This window comes from Ambystoma mexicanum, chromosome 6p (assembly GCF_040938575.1).
Source record: "Ambystoma mexicanum isolate Mex_15411 chromosome 6p, UKY_AmexF1_1, whole genome shotgun sequence".
Classification (NCBI taxonomy): Eukaryota; Metazoa; Chordata; class Amphibia; order Caudata; family Ambystomatidae; genus Ambystoma; species Ambystoma mexicanum.
The window spans coordinates 292,320,784-292,336,484 of NC_090935.1; the positions used below are offsets into that span (position 1 = coordinate 292,320,784).

Genomic DNA, 15,701 nt, shown 5'->3' on the forward strand with positions numbered 1-15,701 from the left:
TTATGTTAAAAAGGGGTCCGAGCCTGAAGGAGGGAGACCCATGGTGAACAGTGGACCCGAGAACTTGTGATTGTGAAAATCCTGATAAGAAAGGAACTTTTGTGCTTGTTTTGTGTGGGATATTTTAACCTATTCCAATGTGCCCCACTGCATTACTTCACAAACGGTGAAAGAAACCGCCCGAAATTGATGTGCTGACCCTATGCGTGCCAGAATCTGCAAAACTGTGTTTGGGTCACAACCAAGGAAAGGCTGTACCCCTGCCACACACAGTGAAAGTTGGGGGTGCAAACCGAATCCTCACTGCAACAGCATGCCAGTGGGCTTTGCCACATTCAACATGGAGCGAAACAGCACAGGTGGGCTAAAAACCGAAAATGCCTTTTAAAATGTAGCTTTGCAACCTTCAAAGTGCTGTTTTGGTGCTAGATCCATTTTATTTTCCAGCGAATCATTGAAATTAAAAGGTTTCTGAAATTACAGATCATCCAGGTGGCTCAGAGGAGCCTGGCCTCACTGACTGACAGCAGCTAAGAAATGTATTTCATGAAAAAGGCAGCCCAGCAACGTTTGTTTTCAGTTCCACAGGAAAAATGCGGCAAAAAATTACATTTAACAATTTCAGCTGTGCAGAGAGAACTACAAGCAAAGGCTGGATACATGCATACAGACTGCAAACAAATCACAGCACTCAAGGACAGAAATAATGCTGAATAAAATGTGTGCTGCAAGAGAAAATTGAATTTAAAAGTACTCATTTTAAGGTGCTTTTCCCTAAAGAAAGTGTAAAATCGCCTGTTTAAAAGCATATTTTGGTTTAAAGGTTTGATTGTTTCAGAATGATTAAGGATTTCGAATGTCAAAATCCACATATAAACTGTGTTCGATTTATATGTTTTAATGAAAGATGTAGGTAAAACTTAAAGTTAAAACCCAGTTTGGAGTTAATTACAATTCTGCTTGACAGCCGCAGCCTGGGAAAGGGTGACACCTCACTGCTGGCAGGAAAGGCTTAATTGGTGCTGGAGGTTTTGCATACTCAGAACAAAGGACCTCATCAGACTTTCGTCTGTGGCTCAAGAAAGGACAATGGCAGGCTGGAACATTCATCCCCACTGGAGAGGGGCAGAAAACTTCCCTTTCAAGAAAGAGGACCCCCACCCTGATCAAAGGAATTTGCCGGCTGTTGCCAGTTGAAAGAAAAGTTTAAAAAAAGCTAAGAACTTTTGGTGATTAAATGCCTATTTGTAATTAAGCTTCAAAAACCTTTAACTTTGCCATATGACGGAGGATAAATCTAAAAGTTGGTGGTTGTAAATCTAATTGTATGCTCTTTCTTTGAAGATGGGATTGAACCTGGTACTACATAAGGAAAAAAAGTTATAAAGAAACAGTAATTGCGCCAAACTATTAATGCTGGATATGTACAATTGTATACCTGTGTCCTATGGGTGATTGCACAGATATGTACCGAATTAGGAAGTGTTAGGCCAAATCTTTATGATTAAAATTGACAAAATTCCACAGAAAAACAAAGCCAGCTCTCACTGACGTAGGAGTTCAATGTAACCCATAACATATGTAATGCATGTGTCCAATTTTATTAGAGGGCATAAGTATATAAATGTGTATTTGTGGGAAAGTTAATTTTTGGTCCAAATCACTGTGGGAGTTTCCCAAGGCACATCATAAATGTGACAGCCCTTTCTGTCTGCCAACCAGAAAAAAAAGCATGTGCCTTTGACCTAGACCAGCAGTGTGGGTGTGGTTTGTAAGTCTGCGCCTACCATAAACCTAGTGATGTCACTTGGCATGATAAATAAGGGAACCTCAAAACACGCACGCACACGCACACACACCCCCCCGCTTATTTCCTCATGACGCCCTGTTCCAGAAGTCTTCATCTTGTCCTGATCCAGACTACTTTGCAAAACCAAGGCAATCAGCGTTTGCTGAACTCTTTTCAGCTAGGCCCAAATCCTGAAACCATCCCAAAAAACATCAGCAAAATAATTCCGATCCAGTTTGGCTTGCTGTCATTTATGCTTGCCTGCTGAAACTCGCCATCCCGCTAATTTACAGTGTCCAGAGGGGCCAGTCCAATTAACCAGAACCGCCCAGCTGATCCAATTCTGCCAGAGGTGCCCTGCTGTCTGTAGACCTGATCCGTGATGACCAGAATCTGACGGTCCAATCTTCATTTACAGTGGACTGTAAGTATCAACAAGAATCATAGTAACCCATAGTATATTTGCCTTGTCCTATTCCAATCTATAACCCATCCTCTCTTTAACTAAAGAACTTGTAATAGTGTCACACCAGTCTTGAAACCTTTCTTTGATTTCTTCTGCTAGTAATAATTTCTTAAAATCCTTTTGTCTTGTGAAATCCCAAACCCTTAAAATCATCCCATGGGTAATCCGACTGAGTCCTCCAAGGCTGACACAGAGGTGCTGGGGTTGGTTTCCCTGGACCACTCTGGAGCTTACCGTGTTTCAAACTGGTAACCAGCCTGAATACCCTAGTTTAGAGCATAATTGTCATTGTAAAAACTGATTTCTGTTTTCATTTTCGCGCCTTTATTTTCAAAAACACCTCTCCTTCAAACGTGCATAACTTCTTCGCACTGCGAAACAGTATATTTGACCCATTTATATTAAAAATCGCATAGTGAAATTTAGATGGGAATTGGCAATTTTGCAAAAGTTTTCGCATGTCTTTCCCCATTCAAAGTATTTCCATACTCACATTCTGATTCTAATCGCTTATGTTCGTTAGGACCTTTGTAGTGTTGCTACCGTAGGAATTTATATCAATTTAAGGAATTTTGCACACTTTTCATTGTTTTTCTCAGCCATTTTCAACTGTCTTTTTAAAAAGTGTAAATTTCCCGAAAACTTTTTCCTCTCTTGTTCGGGGAGGGAAGATTATATTCAAACACTGTATTCTGTTTTTCATTCCTGAATACCTGCTGCTTACTTACATCTGTGTAGAATTGCTCATGTGTGAATTAAGAACTTTGCAGGGGGAAATCGTAACCTAAGCGCTATCTTTTCACAAGCCAAAACTGTTCTTTTCCCTGTGTTTTACCTTCTGTATTGCTATAGGTGAATTCAGTTGCCTTACTTACTTTCTGAATTGTTTTGTCACCACATTGGTGATTGCTGCCCCATATATTAATTTGTGTTTGATTTGAATTTTAAATAAATAAATATTTACCTTTACCAACCAGCCTGATTCCTGGTCCTTTGTGACCTGGGGGGTATTTTGAGAAGGGTGTGATATGATTGGTATAGCACTCAGAATATTGAACCTATAGACACAATAAATAAGTATTTCATTGGCGCATTACATGCCGGGTGTATTGCTTGATTGAAATCCTTAACATTTGTTATGTCAGGCCCTCTGTAATAAGAGACTTTTATTTGGAAAGAGACTTTGGCACATAAGGCCCTGATTTTTTTTTTTTTTTTAAATATTTTATTGATTTTATATTTTAAAAAACCAAACAACACACAACACAATACAACCGTTAATTACTTACAGAAACACAAAAGAAATTACGAAAAAACTCCCCCCACCCCCATCAAGCCAGAGCTGGCTCCCTTGTATCCTCAATCGGGGCACCGTCAGGTGGAGCATTGTCCGTATGCCCGTCATCCGAATTCTCAGATTCGTCCAAACCCTGTTGTGGGTTGGACATAGAGGCCACCAATTGTCGCCAGGCCAGCAAGGGCCCTATCTCCGCCTCGCCCCCTCTAGTGACCGCTTCAAACCATACCACGGATTCCGCCTCCGCCCACCTCACGAGGTCCGCCCACCACAGTTCCACTCTCGGCCTGCTGGCCGATTTCCAGTTCATGGCAATCCTGCGTTTGGCCAGAACATATGCCAGGTCCCTCATCTTGCTCAGGTGCCTAAAGTGTCTGGGCCTGGAGAAGATCCCAAGCATACACGACCAGGCCGATCTCACGTCCAACATCACTCCCCCACCTGCGAGCTTCATCTTGACCTCCTCCCAAAATCTATACACTTCCGGGCAGGCCCAAAACATATGTAGCAACCCTGCGTCCACCTCCCCACACCTGGGACATTTTTGAGTGATCGAGCCTCCAAACCGTGCGATCTTCTGGGGAGTCAGGTAGGCTCTGTGAGTAATGTAGAACTGGAGTTGTTGGAGCCGTGCATTTCGGGACACCTTTTTATGATACCCCAGGACCCTCTTCCACTGACCCTCCGTCATGAGTCCACCCATCTCCTCCTCCCATTCATGCCTCAGTTGGAGCAACTCTTTCCCAGCCTGCGCTCTAAGGAGTTTGTATATCCGTGATATTTCATGCCCGCCCTCTGAGACATCATACATAGTTTCAAGGGTGGCATCAGGGTCATCTGCCAGTGCCGTCACCGGCTATCTCTCTCTTACTCGTTTCACTAGCCTGGCATAGGTGATGCACTGGCCTCTATGCACCCCCGTCTCATCCTGCAACTTTTGGAAGTCCAACGCCTCCCCCTCCTGCCATATGTCCCCGAGCGTGGCCAGGCCCACCGGCTCCCAGTGCCTACGGACAGGCTGAAACAGTTGGGAGTCGTTTTCGCACAGGGCCACCAGCGGGACCTGCCGAGATAACGGTTCTGACTCCCCCATCAATTTCCACGTTCTGTGCCAGACCTCCCATCCCAACCTCAATAGCCGCCCTCTTCCCGTCAGTTTATTCCTTTGTAGCCACACCACCTCTCTCAGGAAGTATGGGGCCGCATCCTCCTGCAGCAACCTAGATTCCGCCGAATCTTCATCAGACAACCACCTGGCCACATACAACAGCTGCCCTGCCAAATAATATAGTTCGAAGTTGGGCAAGCCTATGCCCCCCTTCTCGTGCGGGTTCTGGAGCTTCCACAGGGCCACCCTATTCCTGGAGTTACCCCACACGAAGCCCCTACACATACTAAGAAGTCGCACAAATAGGCTCTTAGGGATCAAATACGGGACGTTCACGAAGAAATGCAGGCGTCTGGGAAGGACCACCATTTTCAGCAGAGCCGCCCTCCCCATCATGGACAGGGGCAATCTGGACCCAGAACGCCATGCTGTTCCTGACCCCCTCTATGGCTCTCTCTGTGTTATGCCTGTGTACCTCCTCAGTCCGGTGGTAAATATTTACCCCCAGGTACCAAAACGTGTCGGTCCGCCATGGTATTGGCAACACAGGCAGCCTCTCCAGCGGGACGTCCCTGTACCCGCCCAGTGGGAACAGGCTAGACTTCCCGGGGTTCACTGATATGCCCGAGAGGACAGCGTAATGATCCAGTACCTCCAGTACGTACTGCAGGTTCTCCTCCGGGTAGCGCAAGTAAAGCAGCATATCGTCCGCATACAGAGATATTAAGTGACTGCCGCTGGTGGTGTTAATGCCCACCTCTCCGTATTGTTGCCGCAGGCATATCGCCAGCGGCTCCAGCGCGAGTATATATAACATGGGTGACCAAGGGCATCCCTGCCTGGTCCCCCTGCTGAGTTGCCAGGCATCCGAGACTGTGGCCCCTGTCTTGACCCTCGCCACCGGGCTGCTATATAACAACTGGACCCATCTGATATACCCAGGGCCCATGCCGTATCCCTGCAGGGCCGCTTTCAGCCAAGGCCATCTCACTGAATCGAAGGCCTTGACCGCATCCAGCGACACTACCGCCATCTCGCCCATGTCGTCCTTAGTATGGTCGATAACATGGTGCAGCCTCCTATGGTTATCAGTGATATTCCTGCCTGGGACATATCCCGTTTGATCCGGGTGGATCAGCTTGCCGATCACCTTCTTCAACCTGTTGGCCAGCACCGCCGTGAGTATTTTGCTGTCCTGGTTTAGCATGGACAGAGGTCTATAAGATCCACACTCAACAGCCGGCTTGCCTGGTTTCAGTAATGGGACAATCATGGCCTCACGGAGGGACAACGGGAGTTCTCCCTGTTCGTATGCCTCGTTAAACAAGGCCAGCAGTGGCTGGAGCAGCTCCTGCACGTACACCTTGTAAAACTCACTAGGCAGTCCATCCGTTCCAGGTGCCTTACACGTGGGGAGGCCCCGGATCACCACCTCCAGCTCGTCTGAAGTGATGGGGGCGTCCAGTTCCTCCCGCTCCAGGTCGTCTAGGATGGGCAGACCAATGTCTTCGAGTGTGTTCAGGATGTCCTGACTCCTGTCCTCCCCAGTGTCCTCATACAAACGTTTGTAGAACCTGAGGAATTCCTCGTTCACCCCGTCCTGAGTGTTGCGAAGACAACCGTCCTCACCACAGATCTCATGAATAACCACCCAGGGGGACTCGCTCTTGTACAGCCAGGCCAGCAGTCTGCCTGGCTTGTCGCCCCCCGCGTGCAGCCTCTCGGTGTATTTCCTATGGTTCAATCTGCATAGTCGATCCCAAAGAGCACTGCACGCCACCTGAAGGTCCCTCGCCCTAGTCTTGTCCTCCTGAGTGGCGTTCTCGAGACGAGCTAGGCTCTCCAGTTCCCTTTCGGTGTCCTGAAGCTCCCTCTCGATACCCCCTTGAAGTCCTTTGGATTTAGAGATGGCCACTCCGCGCACCACTACCTTAAAGGCCTCCCACAGAGTTCCCACCGAGCGCACGCTACCCGTGTTTATCTCAAAGTATTCCCCGATGGCAACTCTCAGGTCCTCCCGGAATCCCTCATCCTGCAGTGCCTCCGACCGAAGCCTCCATGTGGGGACCCGAGGCCTAGGGGGTTGGTGTCGCCACTCTACCACCAGGGGCGAATGGTCCGACAATACTCGGGCCTTGTATTCTGCCCCCACTATTTCACCTGCTATCTCGGCAGTTCCAAACACATAATCCAATCTCGTGTATGAATCGTATGGCGCCGCATAGTGCGAATACTGCCTATCTGTGGGGTGGAGTTTCCTCCACACATCTACCAGTCCCAGGTCTCCCAGCAATGTCCCGAGCGCCTTGGCCGCCGGCGACATTTTCCCTTTGGTATCAGCGGACCGGTCAATTTTGGGATCCAAGACGCAGTTGAAGTCCCCACCCCACACCATCGCACCCCCTACCAGGGGGCCTAGTTTGCCATAGAGGGATCTAAAGTAGGCTGCAGTATCATGATTGGGGGCATACAGGTTTAGGATGTGTACTTCCCTGTTCTCCAGGATTCCTGTTATCGCCACCATTCTACCCTCCGGGTCCACTATCGAGTCAAGCACCCGGAACGGCACGTGCGGCGCCACCCAGGTGATAACCCCTCTAGCATACGCCGAGTACGTGTCACCCACCACATTGCCCTTCCACTTCCTCTTGACCACCTCCAATTTCTCCCTAGTGAGGTGGTCTCTTGTAGCAGGGCTATATCTATCCGCATCCTCTTCAGGTATAGCATTACCTTGTTCCGCTTGAGGTAGCTATTGAGGCCTCGGACATTCCAGGTAGCTATGCGAAGATTATCCGATGCCATCAGTTCGGTCAATACTCAGCCCCGCCCTCCCCACAATGCTCCCTTGGTCTAACTCTCCGCCGGCTCTTCTGTCCTTGATCCCCATCCCCCCTCCCTGTTTCCCAACTACACACCACAGCAAACAACCCATCCCACCCCAACAAAAGCCCAGCTCCATCCCTGGATCTCAGGCCCACCCGCGTCTGGTCTTATCCCGTATTCAAGGAGTAGGACCCCGCGGGGCGTCGCCGATCTAACAGCGACCTAACTAACTAGATATGTTACTACTGGGGACAAAGGAAGCCTCTCTGAGCTCCCAACCAAGTAACCACGGGTAGGCACGCCCAATGGGCCAGCCAGTCAGCACCACATCACACGCACCATATGCCGTATAAATGACTATATTCAAGTCCCAATGTCTCGGTCCCATTGCCCTAGGCGTCCCAGCCGTAAGCTACTTATCTTCCGTAGTCTCCGCCTGGATGCCCGGTTCTTGAGGACTGCCCAGCGCGTCCAGCCAGTCCATTGCTTCAGTCGGTGTCTCAAAGAACAGGGATCTGCTTCTGTAAAAAACTTTCAATTTGGCCGGGTAGAGTAGAATGTAGCGATGGCCAGCTTCACGCAGTCTCCTTTTCACCGCCCCGAAGTGCATCCGACTCCGCTGTACTTGTAGCGTGTAGTCAGGGTAGGCCGTGATCTTGGCCGATCCTCTGTCAATCGTTCCCCCTTTTCAAAAGAATTCAAGAATCTTTTCGCGATCTCGGTAGTTCAGAATTTTCGCGATCACCGGCCGCGGGGGGGGGCCCCAGGAGGCGGCCTTCTGGTTAGGGCCCTATGCGCCCTCTCGACTGCAAACCCCTGGGTCAGCACCCCGCCGGTAATCTCCTGCAAAAGCATGGATTCCACAAATTCCGTGGGGTCTGGTCCTTCCGTTCCTTCAGGTAGGCCCACAATGCGAATATTGTTGCGCCTGGCACGTCCCTCCGCCTGCTCCGCTCTGTCCTCCAGGTTGCCCACCCGTTGCACAAGGGCGTGTAGTTCCCTCTTATGAGCAGCGCAGTCTGCCGTGTTCGTGGCCGTCTCCTTCTCAATGGTCCCCGTGCGCTCCGAGATCGCCCTCACATCCAGTCTTAGCAGATTCACCTCCTCCTGGACGGCACCGATCTTAAGGTTTAAGCCTTCTTGCAGCCCTTTCATAGCAAGGCCCAACTTGGTCTCCCATGACACTTTTAAGTCCGCAATCGCCGCCAGCACCTCCTGTATCGTGCCCGGCGACTCTGCGACCGTCACGGGGGTCTCTTTGTTCTTGCCTCCTTCCGCCCCTGAGGGGGACCTGGCGTAAGCCTCCATCGTGGGCTGTTTGGCCTTGGGTTTCACACCTCTCGTGGTCATACTGTTGTATGAGTCGGGCGGGGGCCCGTCCCGCCAGGCACCGAAGGGGAATCACGCCACTCAATACGCAAAGCCTGGCCCACCACACCATGGGGCATCCAACACGCCCAAGCACCCCAGCTCCCGGGCCCACGGTTCCGTCGTCACAGCTACATCCGTTCGGCCCTCCAGCTCGCCGGGCCACCGTGCATCCTAGGCGGTGCTCACGTGCACTAGTCCCCAAGCGAAGGGACCCGTGGGTCCTGCACTCGTGATCGCGACGCTGACTTCACGGTCCTCGGTGTTCGCAAAGTGTCGCCGCCATTTTGTCTTGTCCGCCTACTCAGGGCTCATCCCAGTCAATCGCATTTATTTCGGTTCCCGGGTCTCCTAGACATCACAAACTTTCAGCGGGTGTAGTGGTGGCATTCCCACACCTGGACATCGATTTCCAGCGTCGGCCGGCCCCCGTGGACGCACCTTTCCATCAGGATCAGAACAGGATCAACGGAGCTCCTCCAGAGTGCGACCCTTTACATGGCCGTCCAAGCCACGCCCCCAACCATAAGGCCCTGATAGCTATGCTTTGAACTATATCCTTGTGGCAGAGAAGCCAGAGTGTGTGCGAAGCTTGAGCGTGCCGCCTTATCTCATGCTGAAAATGTGGGGAAGGGAAGCCAACTGCTCAACTATCCTTACATATCATTTCTTAAACATATTTCTGTTTCATACATTGTTGTCCCTCACCATTTGTATTTAGAAGTAAGGATTGGCATTAGGTTTGTTAGTACAGGCCCTTTTATTTTGACAAAGACTCTATTAGGACTGCGTTATTATTATTTGATGGTCATAGCTTGCTCCCATCCTTAGATGTAGGCGATCAACCAACCCATTGAATTTCAATAAAAATCCTTGAATTGTGATCATTTGTGTCTGTCTTCTTTACAGTACCTGCTAACATTATCCCATTCCAGAATACACACTATAAAAAACATCCTGATTGTTTACAAATTATCCGCAGCTTTGCTGTTGCCTGACCAAAATACAAGCAAGGGTTATAGACAATGGTACATTGATGTTTGTAATCTTTGTGGGGTATTCTTTTGTGGCTTATGGCCACATTTAATGGCCAACACCTTAGGGAATATTTAATTAAAAAAGAAAAATCCTGTTACAATTTCGGCTGGCTTGCCATGTAGCTAGAATATTTTCCACAGCCCTGCATTTTTACACATGGTCAATAATTAGCTAGCATGATCAGGACATCTGCATATACCCAAATGCATCTTCCGTATGGAATTCAGGGTTGCGTTGACCATTTCAGCATTGGCCACATTGCCATTTATTGTCTTAAAAAGAATCTCTTGCCAGCCGTTTTTTATGCAAAGCATGTGTAGTCGGATACATAACATATGCCCATAGTAAGAATCATTAAGGTTAGCTACCATAGTTTCATTGTTTTCATTGTTCTTCAATGTTTTTCATTGTTGTTTTCATTGTTTAGCAAGTTGCGTTAAAAATGAATTGTGATGCCTTTTTTGTGTTCAATAATCATCCCCACCATTGTTTCTCTTTTCAAACATGTGACAGGTAGAACAGGGTAATGTTGTCGAAGCTGCTGTCCAGGCTCCTTCTGTAGAAGGTTTCACTGACCTAGAACAAGCGCTGGAGCTGTACACTCCACAGATGTTGACCTGCTCCAAGCCTCTAGAGGCAATAGTAAGACCCCACTCAATACAGTAGCTTTCCTGGTGTGGTGGCGTGGTACTGTGAATACTGTGTGATGATGAATTTACTCGTTTTGCAACATCTTAAGGGACAAGTTAACATCTGGACACTTCGTGTATTTTGTCCAAACACTAACTTCACCTTTTGTTCCTGTTTAATGATGGTTTAGCATGTACATAATTGCATGTTTGAGAGTTATGCTACCTGTCTGTCTTCATACCATTTTAACTATGTATTCTGCACATACCAGAAGATGCCAATACTTGAGGATGGTCAAGTTTACGAAGTCCCTAAAAACAGAGTGCTGTGTCACCAAACTTCTTTCTCATCAATCCTTATTCTTTGTTTTAGATGAGCCTATTCCTGAGACGAGCAACTTTGATTAGCCTTTAAGAATAGATATTTTTGTAGCCCATCTCCCTTTGCAATATAAACATACAGCCGGCATGTTTGTTCCCTACAAACCTCTGCTAGCTGTATACACCTAAACATTGTTTGTAGGTAAGTATGTTTTGTTTTCATTTTGTACATACATTCTTCATTCCAGTCATCGTTTCCTGGTCTGTACATTTCTTCTACCAAGAAACCCATGCAAACGAGAGGTCAGGTCTTGCGTGGGCTTACTTTCTCTCTTTACTTCCTTGGATTGTTTGTCTGGCACCCTGGATGCTGAACTATAGGGTTCAGGGTTTGGGTAGAGTTGGTGTGGGATTTGATACGGTTGCTGAAGTGGCTTGGCTTCTGTTTAGAGGATTCCTCATCAGTTCCATTTCCCACTTGTTAGTCCTACTAATTCCCATTCTTCCCGAGGATTTGGGCTCTGGATGACCAGTGTGCAGAAATCACTGGGAACTCAAACAGTGCTAGTATGCAAGATCCAGCAGTGTCTGCCTTCAGGGTGTAGATATGATTGTGGCTGATCGCTGTATGCAGAGTAGACATTGCTTGTCATCTGCAAAATGTTCCCTCAGTGCTGGCTCTGATGAGCATTTTTTTAAATGGGGGAAGGACATTAAGTTACACACTTTCAGGGTAAGCACATCCTACAAACTGATGATTTCCGTCCTGTTACTCATGCTCAGCTGTGTGGCACTGACTGACTTTGCAAGGGGTCATAGCATTGCAGAGCTTTCTCTGAGGTCAGGTGACAACATTGTTCTATATAAAGCATCACTTGAGCAGGGAAGGCGAGTCAAGCATATCCAAAAGAAAAACAAGAGGAAACCTAGTGGGATGAACAGGTGCTTCTGTTCTGATAGCAGTAACACATGGACAACAGTAATGCTTTACTTCCTCAGCCTCTTAAGATAGCATGGCCCTAGTGCAGGCTATACACTTCAAAAGGAATGTGAGCTAGCAAAGAAGTATCCAAACAAAAATTGTACAGCGATACAAAAAAACAAAATAAATATCCAATCAAGGTTCTATAAAATATTTAAAGTAAAAATGCAAACGCACTATTCAAAACACTAAATAATAGATTCCTGTGAAAGAAGACACTGTATATCCTGACTTTGGATGAAAGGGGCATTTTGGAGCTGAAGACTGAGTTAGACGGGCAATAGTTTCTGCAGCAGTTTTCAAGTTTAGGGGTATGCATGAAAAATGTATGGAGTAGGGCCTTAAGTAGTTACTAGGTGTCTTAAAACGAGTCAAGCGAAACAGAGCCCCTGTGAATTCCTTTAACCTATTCAGTGTCTAGCTGGTAGAGACGATAGTGTGGTCTGTGGTGCATTCTTGCAGCAGTGATTGGATCTAGTCGGCTGAACAACAGGCAAGTTATTTTTGAGTCTATAGCCAAAGCGGCCGAGTCAGTTTGATGAGGTATAGCAATGCAATGTGCTTCTGCAGAGGCTATCAGCTAGAAGGCAGCTGGTGCGAAGGCGGGTAATGGTGAAGTCACCAGCTTCACAGCTCAAAGCGGTTCAAAAAAACCATTGAGTGTTAAAGGTAGCTCCAGGGACCTACAATGTCTGGAACTAACCCAAAGCGGTCAAGTCTGCTTGTAAACGGTTTGAGGCATGAAACGGAGCCCAGAGTTGGTCCTTGATTTCTTGGTTGGATATAGTGAGCCCTTCTTCTGCCCTTCCTTGCCAGAAAGGATGCCAGAGAGCATTTGCAGGGGCTGTCACCTCCACTAGGCTGGGTAGGATCCTGGTTACCTGCTGTTAGAACAAGGCAACACATGCTCCCTCCTTAGAGGTTTTTATCGGTGTCCAGTCATAATATCGAATACAAAATTTCGAATGTCAAAAAAGTCGAATCAAAAATGTCGAAAAAAAAAATGTCGAATTATTTTTTTTTTCGATATTTTTTTTTGGGCTCTAGTTTATATAAAAAAAATAGGTAAAAACAAAAAAAAGAAAAAACGGGGTTAGGGGGGAACCCCCCCATTTCGAAAAAAAAACGTCATAAAAAATAAATTCAACATTATTGTTTTCGACATTTTTTTTTCGACTTTTTGACTTTCGAAATTTTTGATTTCGAAATTATGTCTATAAACCGTTTTTATCTTCACCTCTATGTAGAAGGACTTTGGGCAGCCAGTACCAGAATAAATTGCCGGGTCTCACCACCTTTTATACTCGGTTTGCCATGGTTGATTGGTCCATTTCACCCCTTCTGTAAGGTCACACCATTACGAATTGGGCCAAGCCTTTGCTTTGTGATGTCAGTCCCAGAATACTATGTCTGCAGGAAGTAGGCAGGGCAAGGTCAGGTCAATCTCTGCTGAAGAGTAACCACTGCTACACCCTGAGTGGGTGACCCCTTGTGTGGGTGGTCCCAGAATTCTCATGAAAGTGTTCTTCTGCACAAAAGGGTTTTATTTTGAAGTGCAGTGGTGTAGTAATACACTGGTATTTTTAAAAAAACATAGGACATTCACATTTGAGGACATACAAAGTGTAGTACCTAAGTACAAATGATCAAGTAGTCAATATTTGAGACATCTACTTGTACAGTTTGTTCATTCTCTATAGGTTCCTTGGGAAGGAAGCTTAGAGAATTCAGTGGAATCATAAACAGGTGGGGGGGCCCATAGAGTGTGGGCACAATCAAGAGGTGAACAGCAACATATAATGCATGTCAACACGACAGTGTTTCGGCCATTTTGCGTGGAGCTAGGTGTGCTCTAATGGTGTAGGCCTTCATCAGGACAGGAGTGTCTTTACGAGTGGAGGGTCCTATGTGGTCTGTAGGAGTGAAACTTACCATAAGATGCCAACCAGACATGCAAACTAAAGGTTATCAAGACAAACCTCACAATGGACATGCTGGGTAGGATACCATTTCACACTTCTAAAATAACAAACCAGGTAAAAAATATTTACAAAGGACTTGCAATGTAAAACAGTTCACTCACTCCTCCAGAACATTCACCCTTTCAAGCCTCATAACCTTGACTAACTCTGCACAGGCACTCCAATTCTATCCTTACCAAATCTCTTAAATCAAAGAAACAACCCTCTTTTAATCCCAACTTCCCCTCTTGCTTTAACCCCCCAAAAGGGCACTTGCGTGAAACTAAAGCGCGCCAATGTGGTGCTTCGTCAAGTCTGCACAGCTGGGCCACGGTACCATGTCTCCGGGCAACAGACAGGCTTTTAACCAAAATGGCACCCGCAAACTTCTTTTTCACTGTGCACGGAAGACTGGTCCCTGCAAAGAGGCGCAACAGTCGAGTTGTGCTGATTGGAGACCCTAACATCCCAGAAAGCCAGGGGTCTCTTTGTGGTCACCAGCTTTGTAGGTGTGGACCCCTAATCACCTTAACCCAAAGCGGGCCCACCACCTGAGGAACGAGTGCACGTTTTTTTGTACATGAAGCAAGTTTCTTGTAAAATCATCTGGGGAGAAGCTAGATGACTCTGTTGAGCAAAACAAACCCAATTCTGAACAAGCCACATAAGTTGACACATTATATACACTTTTGCAACAGTTAACACTCCCATATATTTTATTACAATCCATGCCCCACATGCGATTGGACAAAACCTCTTCAAAGAAATCCCATCTTTCTCTAATTCCTATATTGTCATTGTTGGCCGTTATCTTAACTACCATCTTCAGCTCATGTGTAAAACGCACCTCCTTTTAGGATTTGTCTGCGGTAGGTCAGGACATCATCAAACAGTTAAACTTTAAATTCATCACTAGTATTAACCGGCCTGAGCCCTTTAACCTTAACACTAATTGCACATGGTTTGCATAGATACTTCCAGCAATATGAAGAATGCTGAATAATTTGGTTCTCTTTGATCCAGCGATAACTATCTCATCTACCCCATCTCACTGACTGCATTGGGACAGTATAATAGAAATAACTGCCATTTTATCACACATGGCACATCTGAGGATACAATTGAAACTCCTGATTTTCGATTTCTTTAGCCTCGAGCATTGCTTCACCACATATGCATTGCTGGTCAAACAGATGTCTGTAACCCTCTGTCAAGCTCCCATGCATTTAAGAGACTATATCTGCTTTCTGCGATACAAGCCATAGAAACCATGGCCGACTCCTTTAGCTGAGCTGACCATTGCCAAGGTCGTAGTTACTTATTTCCCCATCATCTAGCCCTGAAACTTTTGCAAAACCATTCTTTCAAAGTCACTTTAAAATTCACCTTTGCAAAGCCGTGACTGCTGTGTTTTAAACCATTTTGTAAAAAAGCGTGGGTTCTTCAGGTCCCTTTTCTCGCATGCACATTATGAAAACTCCTCATTGCCTGTTTCTGGGAACTTGTAAGGAACTCATGGTGGCAACAGTAAAGACAGACACAAGTGATATGTTTCTAGGGTGTTTATTAAACTGTATAAATGGGTGAGAATAACGCCTAACCTAAATCTAAGATGAGAGCAAGCTACGACCATCAAATAATAAGGCAGTCCTAGTGGCGTCTTGTCAAATAAAAGGGCCCATACTAAAAAAAGATTGCCAAACCTTACCGCTAAGTTTACAAATACTTTGTGGGGTAGTGTTCACAAGAAAGTGTTCATACATGATAAGTCAGGATGTTATGGCCGGGGTCTCCCTTCACCACGGTTTTAACACGTGACAAGGCGGGACTCTTGAGCACAGCAGACTCCTGGTCTTCTCCAGCACGAGGCTACAGCTACTTTCAGCGATATCAGGACCTTTTGTGGTCTTTTCTAC

General features: G+C 46.7%; 1 protein-coding gene across 4 annotated transcripts in view; it reads left to right on the plus strand.

Moving 5' to 3' along the window:
* Positions 1–15,701, plus strand: part of WDR7 (WD repeat domain 7) — a 2,460,073-nt gene that overhangs the window by 326,171 nt on the left and 2,118,201 nt on the right. For 2 of the 4 annotated variants that reach the window (XM_069627029.1, XM_069627030.1), the window contains exon 10: positions 10,406–10,534. The exons of the other annotated variants lie outside the window; for them this stretch is intronic. In XM_069627029.1, the coding sequence (XP_069483130.1) occupies positions 10,406–10,534 (129 nt within the window). The remainder of the gene's footprint in view (positions 1–10,405; positions 10,535–15,701) is intronic. 4 annotated transcript variants of the gene reach the window in all.